Genomic DNA, 17,132 nt, shown 5'->3' on the forward strand with positions numbered 1-17,132 from the left:
TTCCTCAAGGGAGCAAACCCACTGGGAGCAGGCAGCTGGAGAACTGCTGTAACGGGATGTCCCCACAATGCGGGTTGACTAACCTCACTCTCTGGCCCCTCCACACCTTCTGGACTGCCTGTTCCACGGCTTCACAGACACTTCAATATCTTTTCCAGGCAATTGTGTTTCTTTTTGATGTTCTACCACCCACCTACCCCATCTCTGTTGCTGTAATAAGTGACAGGAGACATGCCAAATTTCTTTAGCCTCTTTACATCAGGCAGACTGTGGGAATACAGCCAACAGAAATCCTCAAAGGGAGTCAATTCAGCCCAGAGGAAGAACTCTCCCCAAATAATTGTCAATGAGTTAGCGTAATTGGATTGGACCTTCAGTCCTAGAACTTATCTTTGCCAGGATAAATGACGCACACGGTGAGCTTGTGTAGGGGGAAACCTGCTGCAGTGGGTCCACAACAGCTCAGTGGTGATGTTAGCTTCAAACGTTGTCTCAGGGAAGCAGCACCCATCATTAGGGTCCCCACCACTCTGGACACGCTCTCTTCTTGCTGCTGCCATCAGGAAGGTGGTACAGGAGCCTCAGGGCTCACACCACCAGGTTCAGGAACAGTTATTACCCCTCAACCATCAGGGTCTTGAACCAAAGTGGATAGCTTCACTTGCCCCAGCTTTGAAATGTTCCCAGAACTTGACTCACTTTCAAGGACTTTTCATCTCAGTTCTCAATATTTATTGTTAATATTTCTTTTTGTATTGGCAGTTTGTTGTCTTTTGCACACTGGTTGAACACCCATGCTGGTGTGGTCCTTCATTGATTCTATCATGGTTATCACTCCGTCGTAGATTTATTGAGTATGCCCGCAAGAATATGAATCTCAGGGTTGCATATGGCAGCTTACACGCACTTTGATAATGAACTTACTTTGAACTTTGAAATTCTCTTTGTAGGTTACAAGAGGGCAGTTTCCATGCTCACTGGCTGTGCATGAGCAGCGTGGTCACTGAAAATTCCACCTGGAACATTTACGGGAAAGGTTCCAACACAGTGTGCATGATAAACAGAACGATGGCATTGCTCAGGGTAAGGTACAGCAAGTATATTCTCCTTGCCGAATAAGGTGAGAGGACGAAGCTAAAATGCAAGTTACAAATATCTAATTCTCTTCAATACATCTTAAATTCTTTAAAGTATTTTTAGATAACTCTACCATAGAATCACAGAACATCACTGCATAGGATATTCTGCCCATAATCTCTGGCAGTTCTTATGAAGAACTTGTCCCTTAACCCTCTCCCTGTATCACTGAATATAATTCCCCCTTTTGAGCCACTGTGCAATTTTCTTATAAAAGCTATTATCAAATATCTTTTCATTACCCACACTCCAGATCAAAAACATTTGCTTGTTAAGCGAAGCTTCCCCTTGCACCCTCCAATTATTTTGCAAACCACCTTTCATTGGTTTAACCATCATGCCTCTGAAAAGCTTCTCCTCATTTATTCTATCAAGACAACTCACGGACTTTGAAAACTTACATCAATTCCTTCCCGACCTACAGTGGTGCTAGGAAGCTTGTGAATCCTGCAGAATTTTGTCTATTTCTGGATACATGTTACCTAAAATGTGATCAGATCTTCACACGTCCTAAAACTAGATAAAGAGAACCCAATTAAAGAAAAAAAAATTATACCTGTTCATTTATTTATTGAGAAAAATGATCCAATATTACATGTATTTGTTGGGAAAAGTAGGTAAACCTTCTACAAAAGCTAGGTGCTCCAATCAATGAGATGAGATTGGAGGTGTGGGTTGTAGAGGTGCCCTGCACTATAAAAAAAACACACCATGTGTGCACCATGACTTGATCAAAATAACTTTCAGAGGACCTCAGAAGAAGCATCGTAGAGATGCATGAAGCTGGACGTATTTCTAAAGACCTGAGTGTTCATCAGTCCACAGTAAGAGAAATTGTTTACAAATGAAGGGGACTCAGTACCGATGCTACTCTCTCTAGGAGGGGCATCCTGCAAAGGTCACACCAAGAGCATAACGTGTAATGCTGAAGGAGGTAATAAAGGACCCAAGGGTAACAGCAAATGACCTGCAGAAATCTTTAAGACTTGCTAAAGTCTTTGTTCATGTCCCCACTATAAGAAAAACACTGAACAAGAATGGTGTTCGTGGAAGGACACCAGGGAGGAAACGACTGCTCTCTAAAAATAAAAACTGCGGCACGTCTCAAGTTTGCAAAAAAAACTTGATGTTCTACAACACTTCTGGGGCAATGTTCTGTGGACAAATGAAACAAAAGTTAAACTTTTTGGCAGAAATGTACTTTGCTATGTTTGGAGGAAAAATGACACTACACACCAACATCAAAACCTCATCCCAACTGGGAAGCATGGTGGAAGGAGCATCGTGGCTTGGGGCTGCTTTGTTGCCTCTTGGCCTGGACAGCTTGTAATTGTTGAGTGAACAATGAGTTCAAAATTGTACCAAGACATTTTACAGGAGGATATCACCGCGTAGCAGTCCATCACCTGAAGCTTAATAGAGGCTAGATAATGCAAGAAGACAATGATCCGAAAGTCAAGAGTGAATCAACAACAGATTATTTTAAAAAGAAGAAAATTCATGTTTTGGAATGGCCGAGTCAAAGTCCTGTCCTTAATCCTATAGAAATGCTGTGGAAGGACCTGAAGCAAGCAGTTCATGCAAGGAAGCCCACCAACATCCCAGAATTGAAGCAGTTTTGTAAGAAGGAATGGCCTAAAATTCCTGCAAGCCGATGTGCAGGACTGATCAACAGTCACCAGAAACATTTGGTTGAAGTTATTGCTGTACAAGGGAGTCACACCCGTTACTGAAAACAAAGGTTCACATAATTTTTCCAACAAATACATGTAATATTGGATCATTTTTCTCAATAAATAAAAGAACAAGTATAATGTTTTTGAGTTATTTATTTAACTGGGTCCTCTTTATCTAATTTTAGGACTTGTGTGAAGATCTGATCACATTTTAGGTCACATTTCTGCAGAAACAGAGAAAATTCTACAGGGTTCACAAACTTTCTAGCACCACAGTATCCTCCTGAAAAGCCTTAACACTACTTTAGCCGTTTCTTTTTTCTCTCTCAATCCGGCACTAGTGCTGTTACAGCTGTTCTGCCGTTTATTTTATACACCTGTAAGTTATGAACAATATACGTTAACTGATGTACTGTCCATCCTCAACATGTAATGTATTGTGCTGCTGCCAACAAGGCTAGTTCTCATAGTATTTACAGCTTATGTATGTGCATTAATGACATCATAAACTTGAATTCCCCTACAGAAAGCAATCCCATTCTCATTTAACTGCAGTTCCTCACCCTTTGAAACTAATTGAGAAAATATCTTTTGTAGCCCTTCCACCAAGTGTGATATCCAAAATGAGATCCTTACTTTCATACTCTATTGTCCTTCAAGTTACTTATGAAGCCAAAGTTCACTCGGGTTTCATACAAGGGAATACTAAAGAGAGGATCTTACCTGCGTACTAGATAAGAGGCATAGATTGAGTGGAAAGCCAGAGACTAATACCAATTGACATACACCCGGTAGTTTTAAAGTGATTGGAGTAAAGTACGGGGGGAGGGGGGTATGTCAGAGGTAAATTCTTCACACACAAAGTGCTGGATGCGCACCCGTGCCCTGGCAGGGGAGGTATTAGAGGCAAATAGATTAGGGCCATTTAAGAAACTCGTGGATGGGTATATTTATGATAGAAAAATGGAGGGCTTATAGAGGAGGGAAGGGTTACATTGATATTCGAGCCAGTGTGGGGTGATTGGCCTGTACTGTGCTGTATTGTTCTATTTCTAGGACAGCCAACGTTACTGAAACCAACGCCAGTTTTCACATCCATTCACTTCTATTGGACCACAGGAAGCCTTAACACACAAAGTTTTCAAGTGTGTAATGTTGAATTATTTCTTGTGTAAGGTCGGGCCAAGCACATTCACAACACTATTGCCTTCATTTGGAATCCGCAGCATTTCGGACATGAAACGCCATCTAGTGGTAGAATTAGGAATCCACAAATGCAGATTTTCTCTTGTTTCAGCACGAAGTTCAGAGTAAGTTCATTATCAAAGTACAAATACATCACCATATACTATCCTGAGATTCATTTTCTTGCAGGCATACACAGTCAATCCAAGAAACACAATAGAATCAAGGAAAGACCACATCCAACAGGACAGATGAACAACTAGTGTGTAAAGGACAACAAACTGTGGAAATACAAATGAAAAATAGTAAATAAATAAGCAATAATTATCAAGAACACGAGATAAAGAGCCCTCGAAAGTGAGTCCACAGGTTCTGGGAACAGCTCAGTAATGGGGAGAGTGAAGCTGAGTGTATGTCATAGATTATAGAACAGGGGTGGCCAAACTTACTTAATGCAAGAGCCACATACAATTAACTTCAGATGTTTGAGAGCCACAAGACATGAACAAAATTTACACACACGTTTTTACTGTTACATACACATTTTGTTACAAAAATTTTATTAAAATGTTCAGAAATACATGTACACAGTAATATTTATTCATGCATGTAGTTTTTTAAACTGTCAATTTGTATTAGTTTTCAGTAATCATAATGTACATATATACCAAATGTTTTCAAAATCCTGACTTATGATTGTTTTAATTATATTGAACATAACGAATAAATACCACCAGTTGTGGGTTGTCTTGCATGTCTGTAGATTCATCAACAGCTAAGCTGAATGCAAGGGAATTCCTTACATCATTTTGCCTGCAACATCAGCACTGATCCGAGAGATACGCCTCTCTGTAGTGTGGCGTGAAACTGGTGTTTGTGCTATTAGTCGCTGAAGTGTTATCTGGATCTAACACTGCAACAACTTCAGCTATATTCTTCTTAACAAATTCGCCATCAGAATGTGGGCGTTTAGCACAAGCAATATTCCATGACATAACGAAACTAGCTTCAGTCGTTGTATCAGCTTCCTTACTGAACATTGTCAACAGTGTCTGCTGGCTATTTAGAGATGATTTTAACAGTTAATTTGTTTTTCCGTAATTCGGATTTACGTGGGTAATCAGCCGAAAAGTTTTTGTGATTTGTTTCATAGTGGCGTTTCAAATTACTGGCTTTGTAATGACTGAGTGACACATTGCAGATAAGACACAAAGGTTTAGCTCCTTTAACGGTAAATGCAAAATCTTCCTCCCACTGTGGCTTAAAATGTCTGCTTTCATCCTCATATTTTCGTTTCTTACAATTTGATGACGACATCTTCCTTCACAAAATTTTCACAGACACTTGTAAACAAAACCTGTATCCGCAGTGTACCAACTAGGTCTGCACAATTCAGCGTCCTGTGTTACACTGCGTTAATGTACATGACGTGAGTGAGGTCGGGCCCAGACTCACTAACACTCTGAGCGCCAAACAACGTAGATCTACGTCTGCACTACTTTTGCCTTCAGCGCCCAACGACGTAGATCTCCGTCGTGTATTTTGAAACTTGCACCTGTCTTCAGTGCCACGTAGCCATTCTCACCAACTACTGAGCGATGGAATTAAGTCTCAAGGGATTTCCCGCGGTTCTATTTATCGCCAAAATGCTTTCCCATTCATTTCTACGCAATGGCAGCACGTGGTGAAAAGGAGATCAACCAAAATATTTCCACGAGCTGCACACTGAATGCCAAAGAGCCGCATGTGGTTCGCAAGCCGCGGTTTGGCCACCCCTGTTATAGAGGCAAATTCAGTCAATTAAATCCTATTTATGCATGACCAATTCAGTTAGAACTAGTGAAAGTTTGTGTCTCTGATCTCTGTTGAGCTTTAAAAGCTACACATACCCTTTGCAGGAGCTTACTGGCATAAGGGCTAACAGTTAATATTAAAGATTTCAACATTCCACTTCAAAATTTGATACCCTGGCCATAGTTAGAAGGCTGAAGTTTAAACCAGTGCACAGATACGGGCCACCCCAATACGTACCTTGTTGCTGGCAGCTATGTGCTTTTGAATTGAAGGCTGGTCCAGGGTGTTGACATTGGAATTCTCACTGCTTTCACTGCCACTGTCATCACTCAAACTCAACCTGGAAACAAGAAACACAATGCAGTCACACGCACAGAACAATGCCCCGGCGCCTGCCACTATCACCCAGAGCTCTACGCATAAACTCCACTTACACTCTTGAAAGAAGAAATGTATCAGCATTATTTGAAGAATGAAGAAAGCAAGCTCTAAAGGAGAACATTAGCTTTACCTGCCCCGCGTTACATCAAAACAGTGAAACGTACGGTGAAGAGCATCTTCTGCGTTGAGAACGTGCTGAAGACATGCCGCGAGTGTTGCTATGCTTCTGGTTCTAACGTGGCGTGCCCACAACTGACTTAACCCTAAACTGTACGCCTTGGAAATGTGGTTGGAAGCTGGAGAACCCAGAGGAAATACACCCAGTCATGGGAGAACGTACAAACTCCTTACAGGCAATGAGGGGGAAATGGACCCCCAATCTTACAGCTGGCACTGTAAAGCGTTACGCTCACCACCACAGTACTGCTCTGTGCCTCCTCATATTCTACAAAGATTAAAGCGTCTTCTTAATGAGTGAGCAGCCAAGCTGTGCACTTCTGATAGTTACTATTGAACAGATTGGCAAATCATTTGCCTGTACTAAACAACTTGTGAACAGTAACGATATAACCAGGCAATGCCTGTGATTCACTTTTACGACGTGCGGGCTGTTGTAGACACAGCCTGTGGACTGTTCACACAGCAAACTTTTCACACCTCAGTATTTTTGTTCACACCAATGGCCTTTTCTTCTGCGGATCAATAAACTCACCCTGGCTCAGAAGACGGTGGGTTCGAGCACTGTGTCAAAACAGCAAGTTCGAGCAATGTAGTGAAGGTCCAAAAGACAGCTTCACTGCCAGAAACTGACTCACTTAAATGGAACGAGCGCTATGAATTACAGAAAGTCAAAACCAAGACCATCCTACTCATCTGTGAGATTCGAAAAGTAACTGGCCTACTGCCCAGAATTTCAATTCTAAGGTAATTTTGTTCAGTTTTGGGCAATTGAAAATCTTTTTCTCCCCCCAGACAAAGACATTGCAGTAATTGGAACGTATAGCAGGTTCTCTTGGGGCAAGTTGCCCTTGCCTTCTGACGCGAATTCGGCAGCAAAGTCACACATGATGTCATTCACTACACTTGCAATGCTTCATTTGGAACACTGGACAGTAAACTTGACCAAGATGACCCAGATCCATCTGGATGCTCCCCAAAAAAACATGGCCTTAAGAGTCACAGCTTAGACTAGAACCCCTTCCTGTTACACCAGCTTACCTTCAGCCATTTCAGAAATTAACACTGCCACCACCTCTTTGACACCTGTAGACCAGTAACTAAAGTAGTCTTAGTGATACTCCAAAAACCAGTCATTTATTTTTCCCTCCCCTTCTTGCCTTCTCTGTTCTGGCTCCCCTCTTTTCTCATCTGTCTATCACCTCCCTCTCTTTCCCTTTCTTCCATGGCCCCCTCAAATCACATTCCTCCCCCTTCAGCCCTTTACCTTTTCTACCTATCCCCTTTCCCAGCTTCTCACTTCACCACCCCCTTTCCCCCACCCAGCCATCTCCCCCCTCACCGGGCTCCACCTTTCACGCTTCAGCTTGTAGTCCTTCCCCTCCCCCAACACGCTGACTTCTTCACCGTCCCTCCCAGCCCCGACGAAGGGTCTCGGCTGGAAACGTCGACTCTTTATTCACCTCCACAGATGCCGCCTGACCTGCTAACTTCCTCCAGCACGTTGCGTGCACTGCTCCGGATCTCCAGCTCTAACATTCCCAACTTCCGTGTTGCGTGCCTTCATCCTTCCAATGCTAGGCTACCCGAGTTAATCAACCGGAATTTTACCAGGATTGCAAAGCGGAACTTGAATTCCCAGCTTTCATTATTAGCATTAATGATTTATGTGGAACTATATCCACAATCGACACTGGATTTTGAAAGAATTCGGCATTTACTTGGTTGGTCAAACAACCCACAGTCTACTGCTCCCTAGAAAGAAATGAGACAGACAGACGTGGAAACAGGACTGTAACACTGGGGTCACTGCAACACAAAGAGGTTGAGTTCTGTGAAGTTTCGAAACTTAAAAATGTTTAGAGAATTTCCAAAAACTTTCAATAGCACGGAATGGATCCTCTGTGGGGGTGAAGGACGCATTCTAACACCAAAGTGTGGCTTTTCTGGAGGGGAATCAGGAAGCACACGTCACGCAAAGAGAAAACAGAAACCTGCAATTCCTTGCACCATAAACACTGAGGACTTTGGCACAAATAGAGCTGCCTAAACCATACCCATGGCTACCGTTTCCAGCGAGGTCAACAGGAAAGAGGAAAGACTGTAAATAGATCTGGGGCGAATCAACAAGAGCTGTTTGAAAAGTGGGAGTCAGCGGAGGGAAAGGATGCTGTTACCAGGCTGCCGACGGGCAGTGACTGTGTTACTGGACCAGTAATACACAGTAATCATAAATTTAATCTTAGCAAGATAGCTGGGCAATTTAAGCTAATCTGAAACAAAGGATTGTATCAGTTATTATTACTATTAATAAAATATCGTGCAGAATAGCCCTTCGAACTGCACCGCCAAGCGACCCCGCAACTTAATCCTAGCCTAATCACAGGGCGGCTTACAATCACCAATTAACCAACCAACCGGTATGTCTTTGGACTGTGGGAGGAAACCGGAGCACCCGGAGGAAATGGTGATTATAAAACTGCCTTTTGCCAATCTGAACTCTGTGACATGAGCTGTAGCAACGTAGTTACGGTGGAACGCAATTCAACCAGACGGAGACAGGAGATGCAGACACTGGAACCTGGAGCCACACAAAACGTATTGGAGGAACTCGGAAGGTCAGGGTCAGGGTCCAGATGAAGGGTCTCAACTCGAAATCTCGACTGCCCGTTTCCCTCCGTTGATGCTGCCTGACCCGCTGAGTTCCTCCAGTGCTTCTTGTGTTGCTTCACAGAACCAGTTGGACCACCCAATACCACTCTGATCACCAGATCAGTCTAGACATGGGCACATCCAGCCTCGTGAACTGCCCAGACCATTGTTTTACTTGAGCCTAAATTGCGAGAGCATTCCCAACAAACAACACCCTAATACAGCTGCCCTCTCAGGAACACCTTACGCTCCATCGTCTGTCTCAGACTCTTCCACCATCACTCCTTGGTATGTCCCATTCGATTTGTAGGACAGACCCACCAGAACTAGAGGCGCCACTTCATAGAGATGAGACAGACCAGCTCCGTGTGCCTTCTACAATTAATTCAGACTCAATACTGTAAGACCGTAAAATGTTAAGCTATCAACTCTGCTCCACCATTCAATCATCCCCCTCAAACACATTTTCCTGCCGTCTCCCCATAATCACGTACGTGTCAACCTCTGCTTTAAATATACCCAATGACTTGGACTCCAGAGCTGTCTGTGGCAACGAATTCCACAGATTCACCACTCCCCCGGCTAAAGAAATTCCTCCTCATCTCCGTTCCAAAGCTGCGTCCTTTGATTCTGAGACTGTGCCCTCTGGTCCAAGACTCTGCCACTATAGGAAACATCCTCTCCACATCCACTCTATCAGGCCTTTCAATATTCGATAGTTTTCAATGAGATCCCTCTTGTGTATTTAGTATTTCAGTAATGTTTGAGTAATTTTGTATATATTTATATATATATATTTTAAATATATTGTTTGATTAATAATTATTCATTTAAATAGTTCATGATGGTTATATGTATACATATATGAATTTCATACATCACGCTACCACATGATACATGTACGCCTTGCTTAAGGTAAAAGATGAAGTTAGACTCACATTTTGAATTCCCTTGTCTTCCTTTAAATTAGCCTAATGTTTTAAAGTTTCAAAACTTAACAATCCTCTCCCGTTCTTCTAAACTCCAGCGCGTACTGGCCCAGAGCCATCAGCTCATGGGGGTGAGCTCAGATACAAACATGGAAACCTCTCACTCCCAGCATGGAGAACGTACTCCAGCATTCTCAGAAGAACAGCCACTAAGCAAGCCGTGGATACAGAAGCCTACAACGCTGGGTCATAGGTAACTGCCCTGAGGTCCCCACCATCGCGGGAGCAGAGCCAATTTGCTGCGCACGACACCAAGGACGGGCCAAGAGCTCTGCAACCAGGTGATGCCCCAGCTGTGGTTCTACAGACCTACGCTCCAGGATTCGCCCCGGCTGCCGCCAAACTGCAACGAAGCAGACGCCCGTCCAGGAAGCCCTCGTCCGCAAAGCACAGGCCGAATCCTACCACCTCGACGGAAGAGGGCTGCAGCCACAGAGTTTCCCCTGCAAGTCGCACGTCGCCCTGACTCTCCCTTCACTGTCACTTGATCAACACCCTGGAACAGAGCGGGATTTCCTCCCCCACCCCCTCACAAGGACTATAGCAGATAGACACTTCACCACGATCTTCCCAAGGACTGCTCGGGTTGCCGGTAAAGCATGGCCTTGCCAGTAAAGTCCATATCTCGCACATTATGACAAATAGGTCCCTCAGAAGCAGCTGGTAAAGGAAGGAGAGAGCTCCTGTTATAAAATGAATCATATGAAAAGCCTCTACCTCTTTTGATCTACACTCAGTGTCAGTTTATTAAGGCGCAGCGGTACATCTGCTCGTTGATGCAAATATCTAATCAGCCAATCACGCGGCAGCAATTCAATGCATAAAAGCATGCAGGCATTGGTCAAGAGGCTCAATTACTGTTCAGACATCAGAATGGGGAAGAAATGTGATCGGAATTATTTCGATCATGGCTACACACACACACAAAATGCTGGAGGAACTCAGCAGGCCAGGCAGCATCTATGGAAAAAAGTACAGTCGACGTCTCAAGCCGAGACCCTTTGGCAGGACTGGAGAAAAAGTGCTAAGGAATAGATTTAAAAGGGGGGGGGGGGGGAAGGGAGAGAGAAACACCAGGTGACAGGTGAGCAACACACACGAAATGCTAGTGCAACACAGCAGGCCAGGCAGCATCTATAGGTCTCGGCCCGAAACGTTGACAGCGCTTCTCCCTATAGATGCTGCCTGGCCTGCTGTGTTCCACCAGCATTTTGTGTGAGTTGCTTGAATTCCCAGCATCTGCAGATTTCCTCGTGTTTGCTAGGTGACAGGTGAAACCTGGAGGGGAAGGGATGAAGTAAAGAGCTGGGAAGTTGATTGGTGAAAGGAACAGAAGAACGAAAAAGCAGGAAGGAACACCAGAGGGAGGCAACAGGCGAGCAAGGAGATGTGCTGAGAGGGGAAAAGGGGATGGGAAGTGGGGAGGGGCGGGGGGTGTTGGGGAGGCATTACTGGAAGTTTGAGAAATCGATGTTTACGCCATCAGGTTGGAGACTACCCAAATGGAACACAAAGTGTTGTTTCTCCAATATAAGTATGGCCTCGTCACGACAGTGGAGGAGGCCATGGATGGACGTATCGGAATGGGAATGGGAAGTGGAATTAAAATGGGTGGCCACTGGGAGATCCCGCTTGTTCTGGCGGACGGAGCGTAGATGCTCAGTGAAGTGGTCTCCTAATCTACATCAGGTCTCACTGATATGCAGGAGGCCACACCGGGAGCACCGAACACAACAGACTCACAGGTGAAGTGTCGCCTCACCTGGAAGGACTGTTTAGGGCCCTGGATGGTAGTGAGGGAGGAGGTGCAGGAGCAGGTGTACCACTTATTCTGCTTGCAAGGATAATTGCCAGGAGGGAGATCAGTGGGGAGGGACAAATGGACAAGGGAGTCACGTAGGGAGCGGAAAGCAGAAAGTGGGGGGGAGAGGGAAAGATGTGCTTGGTGGTGGGATCCCATTGGAGGTGGGGGACATTCCAGAGCATTATGTGCTGGACGCGGAGGCTGGTGGGGTGGTAGGTGAGGACAAGAAGAATCCTATCCCTGGTAGGGTGGCGGGAGGATGGGAGAAGAGAGACATCTCTGCGAAGTCTCTTCCAGGGATGCCTACCCTGAAGTAGTTTAAATCTTCCCTTCGACGGAAGGTCAGTGAAACTCTCTCTCACTGCTCCCCCACTGTGACATGTCTACTCTTACCCATCCTCCCGCCACCCTACCAGGGATAGGATTCCTCTTGTCCTCACCTACCACCCCACCAGCCTCCGCGTCCAGATTTCACCATTCACCCGCTGGTTCTCTCTCCCCTCCCCATACATTCCAAATCACTCCTCAGCATTTTATCTCCAGTCCTGCCGAAGGGTCTCGGCTTGAAACGTCGACTGTACTGTCTCCCTTAAATGCTGCCCGGCCTGCTGAGTTCCTCCAGCATTTTGTGTGTGTTGCTCGGATTTCCAGCATCTGCACATTTTCTCTTGTTTGTGATTCTGATCGTGGAACTATTTCTGGCGCCAGATGAGGTGGTTTCAGAATCTCAGAAACGGCTGATTTCTTGGGATTTTCATGCACAACAGCCTCCGGAGTTCACAGAGACTGGTGCAAAATAACATCCAGTGAGTGGCAGCTCTCTGCGTGAAAACGCCTCGTCAGAGGAGAACGGCCAGACCGGTTTAAGCTGATAAGTAGGCAACAATAACTCAGATAACCGTGTGTTACATCACCCGTGTGCAGAAGAGTGCACATTGACCGTGAAGTGAATGGGCTACAGCAGCAGGAGACCACGAACATACACACTGTACCCGATACTGAGTGTCTACTTTACATTCAAGGACATTGCAGTTAAATTTGTAGATTTTCATAACGAGTAAAGCAAACAAACTGAATTGGAAATCATTGTCTGCACTATAGCAACCGCGATGTTTGACAGACTTGTTAAACAGCTACAAAAATAACTGTTAATCACCTTACTTAATGAAACAGCTGGGATACATCTCTGGAAAGAGATAAGATTTTCTGTTGATTTCTAGCTTCCTTAAGCATTAACCTGAGTACTAAATGTGCCATTGTCTTGAAAACGGCAGATCAGCCAGCTGGAACTTGCTCCTAGTGTGTAGCGCAAGAGCAGCCAGTTATTCTGGGACTCAGTTACTTATTCATAACAACAATAAGACAAGGACAGAACTTGGCTTTGACAACACCATCTATGCCATTATGTCTTAAGTTCCAATATAAATCACCTGCAGGGTGGAAACAAATAATTCATAACTATAATAGTTTAAAGCAGGGGCTCCACAGCCCCCTCGGTTAAAGGTGGGGCTCCATGGCATTAAAAAGATTGGGAACCCCTGGTTTAAAGCAATAAGATATTGAAGCAGGCTTAACAAACATGGAGGTAAATTGTCTGTCATAGATATTTATTAATATTTCATTAAAACTAAGGCAGTAATAAACCTATTCCTGAAGCTGTCCTTACAATATACATGGAAGCCTTCTTTAAAGGCATCATCGGTACTTAGACCTGGTCAAGGTATACAATGGTGGTCAAAATCTCTACTTCAGGTCCATTATTCACAGCTTCCCAACAATGGTGGAAGCAGAACTGGATTCTCTTTGCCCCAGTCTCAGCTCACTGACCTGTGATCTCTGCTGACTGCCATGTTTTTCACAGGCCTTTCCTCTTCGGAGCTGCTGTCGTCGTCGGAGCCTTCGGACTGGATTTCCTCCACCATGGATCGCAGAGGCCCTGGGGAAAACAAGGTCAGTCCAAGTGGGATCAGACAGATCGTCGGTCAACAGACAACACCAGACTCTCTGCCGACTCCATCTGACAGCCGTCCACTAAAATGGTTAACCTCATGAGAGATACTACACAAATGGAAGTTTCTCTTCACACAGAACTTTCCAAACCTCACATGGAAAGAGGACATTCCATCCATCAAGTCTGTGTTAGCTCCACACAAGACCTATCTCGCTAGTTCCGCTCCCCTGCCCTTCTCACCACAGCCCTGCAAGTGTTTTCAAGATTCAAGATTGTTTATCGTCAGTCTTCAGTACACGAGTGCAAAGGCAAATTAAATAATTGTTACTCCGGGTCTGACGCAGCATTAAAAAAAACACAATAAATCAAAATACAAAACCAATCCGATTAAGCACTCTGTACAAATATCTGTTGAGCGTGGCTGTTTATACACAAGATTAGCTTTTATCCATCGACTGACTGCATGTACATAAAGTGACACTGTCTTTTGAATGCTACAATTGAACACGTTCCACTACCACCTAATCTTAACCATTCCCTGTCTAAGTTTTCCCTCGTACTATTTTTGCTAACCACCTTCCTTTTATTTCCACTGCTTTCTGACATTTCTGCCAATTTTAACAATTTCTCCCCTTTCACTGGGTCCAAGTCCTTTGTGATTTTAATACGCCCTGTCAGATGTCCTCCTAACCTCGAGATAAGCTCTATTTCGAAATTGCAGACAACTGGTTTATTGATCATTACAGAATGTCTCTCTTGTTCTGCCCACGCCCTCCACTCTCTCTTCCCCTTTCCCAACCATGGTTCCCCTGCCCCGCCCCCTTCCCGCTCTCAGACCATATCAGAATCAGGTCCATCATCACTCACAGAAGTCTTTTTTTTGTGGCAGCAGTACAGTGCAATACATAAAATTACTACAGTACTGTGCCAAACTCTTAGGCACGCTGGCTGTATACAAATGCCTAAGACTTTTTAGCACAGTTCTGTATGCCAACGTGACCAAAATCATTTATCTCCAGAATCATTCCAATAGACCCCTTCTGCACCCTCCCTAAAGCCTTCACATCTTTCCAAAGTTGGACACAATACTTAAACTACGGCCAAACTAACAAATGGTTCACAGAAGCTCGGAACACAGAAACAGGCCCTTCAGCTCACCATAACAGCACCATTAACACAACGCTGAATTCAACTACAGCTCCTCAGCCTGTAAATGATCCATCCAGTTTATGAATTTTACCGAGACAATGAACTATACCAATTGCACTGAAATGCCCCCGAGAGTGGGCACAAGTTAGCGCCAAGCCTTGACCCAAGTTGGATAAAGACACTTGCAGATCATTATTAGTCAAACTCAGGCAGGTTCCCATAAAGTTCTAGAAAAACAATGACAGCACACCAGAAATGGAAAGGATCATCATAATATTAATTTTGATATGGTTGTTGAAAGGCTCGGTTACTAGGTAGAGAAGGAGGTAGTTAATACAAATATGTAGTCATTTATCCGACACGGAGTTGTGTTTTTCCCTCAGCTAAAGCCAGGTTCTGAACTCTGGAATAACACATCAGTAAGAACTACAAACAGCAATGCAGAGGACAGCCCATACCTTGCCTGTGGTTTTGGGTAGGTGCATAATCGGATTCAGAACTCGAGTCTGAACTTGATGTCGTGTTCGACTGGCTAGTGCGCACAGACTACAAAGAGAGAGAGAGAGGGAAAAGTGCACGTCAGTCAGAAAATATCGACAGTTAACAACTATGCTCATCTTCAAATTCGCTGGATCGGTTTAAATTCCAGAAAGTTTTACTTCGATGAGAGATAAACTGAATACAAAACATACATCGATTTACAGGCCTCGTGTAGGCTGGAGTCAGCGAACATACCATAGCAAGCGGCAAGGAAACTGGCAGAGAGAGGGACCAGTAAGATCGAGGCAGGGATGGAGAAGGGTGGGGGGTGGGGATAAGAAGCGAGGGAAGCGGGAAGAGGGAGGACTCGAGGGAAGTGGGAAGAGGGAGGACGCGAGGGAAGCGGGAAGAGGGAGGACTCGAGGGAAGCGGGAAGAGGGAGGACTCGAGGGAAGTGGGAAGAGGGAGGACGCGAGGGAAGTGGGAAGAGGGAGGACGCGAGGGAAGTGGGAAGAGGGAGGACGCAAGGGAAGTGGGAAGAGGGAGGACGCAAGGGAAGTGGGAAGAGGGAGGACGCAAGGGAAGTGGGAAGGGGCAGGTAGAGCTAAGTTTGGTTGATTCACTGTGCAGAGGTCCACAGTTTCCCTTGTGGGATTCAGAAGACTGCACGCCCAAAGATCATGCATGTTGGGCCCATACAGGCTGACCACCTTCTCTGAACCACCATTTTTCATGACTGCTTTCAGGTTATCCAACAAGTGAAAAAAAATTACTTGTAACAATGTCAAATTAAATAAGACGTTCATCACATGGCAATTTAAAGTCCGTCTCAGAAAGATCCAACTTTTACATCCATTATGCTCCGCATCAATCAATAATTAATTGTTACTGAATCACCAGCTCAAACTTGCAACCAGAAGATGGTGGGGTTTGTCAGGGAAAGTGCAAGCTGTTTGCCTAGAGGTAAACATTTCGATGAACATCAGCTATGTCATGAACTTTTATGTTCTTCCAGCTGTTCATTGAAGTGAATGTTGAACTAAATGAAAATCATATTCCACAGTTAATTTCCCGCTAACAGGAAATGCAAGATGTACTAAAGCTTCCATTCATTAAGTGAGGAATCCAAGTTACAATGCAGTTGCACATTAAGGAGGAACTACAACTCTAACATGGAAATTTGGTTCTGTTGGCCTTAAGGAATTTTCCGATTTTAAAAATGAAAAGAAAAATAAACGCGAGGCAAATTATTGACTGAATTCAGTTGGTTCCTGTGATCACAAGTCCTGATGAAGGGTCTTGGCCGAAAACATTAACTGTTTATTCCCCTCCATAGGTGCTGCCTGACTTGCTGAGTTCCTCCATTACTGTGTGTGTGTGCGCACGGTGATCAATAGCCAAGGCTTCATTTGACTTGCCATAATTTCTCTGACTTTGCTCTGTGCCACACTCCCACGCTATTTGCTCTCTTTCAGTTTATCGTCTCTTCTCTCTCTGCCTTCATTCGTCCTCCCTCTGAATGCTCACTCCCAGCCCTCTGCTGCCCTCTTCGTCCAAGTCACCTTTTACCACCTCCTGTCAACTCTCCTACTCTTTGATTCTCCCCCCTTTTGCCATTTAAGCCATGGTCGAACTTCTGCACAGTTTGGAAGCAATGATGTTGTACGCAAAGTCATAAAAGAACAAAGTTCAAAGTAAATTTATTCTCAAAGTACATATTTGTCACCGTGTACAACCCTGAGGTTGTACCTCCTTCC

The 17,132-nt window shown here is 44.5% G+C and overlaps 1 protein-coding gene across 1 annotated transcript in view; it reads right to left on the reverse strand.

Moving 5' to 3' along the window:
• The window catches only part of LOC140739911 (protein ENL-like), a 112,253-nt gene that overhangs the window by 6,116 nt on the left and 89,005 nt on the right, over window positions 1-17,132 (reverse strand). The window contains exons 7-9 of the mRNA XM_073068578.1: window positions 15,354-15,441; window positions 13,623-13,731; window positions 6,030-6,132 (exon numbers count right to left, since the gene is read on the reverse strand). Of these exons, the coding sequence (XP_072924679.1) occupies window positions 6,030-6,132; window positions 13,623-13,731; window positions 15,354-15,441 (300 nt within the window). The remainder of the gene's footprint in view (window positions 1-6,029; window positions 6,133-13,622; window positions 13,732-15,353; window positions 15,442-17,132) is intronic.

The sequence above is a fragment of the Hemitrygon akajei genome, chromosome 16 (assembly GCF_048418815.1).
Source record: "Hemitrygon akajei chromosome 16, sHemAka1.3, whole genome shotgun sequence".
Lineage (NCBI taxonomy): Eukaryota > Metazoa > Chordata > Chondrichthyes > Myliobatiformes > Dasyatidae > Hemitrygon > Hemitrygon akajei.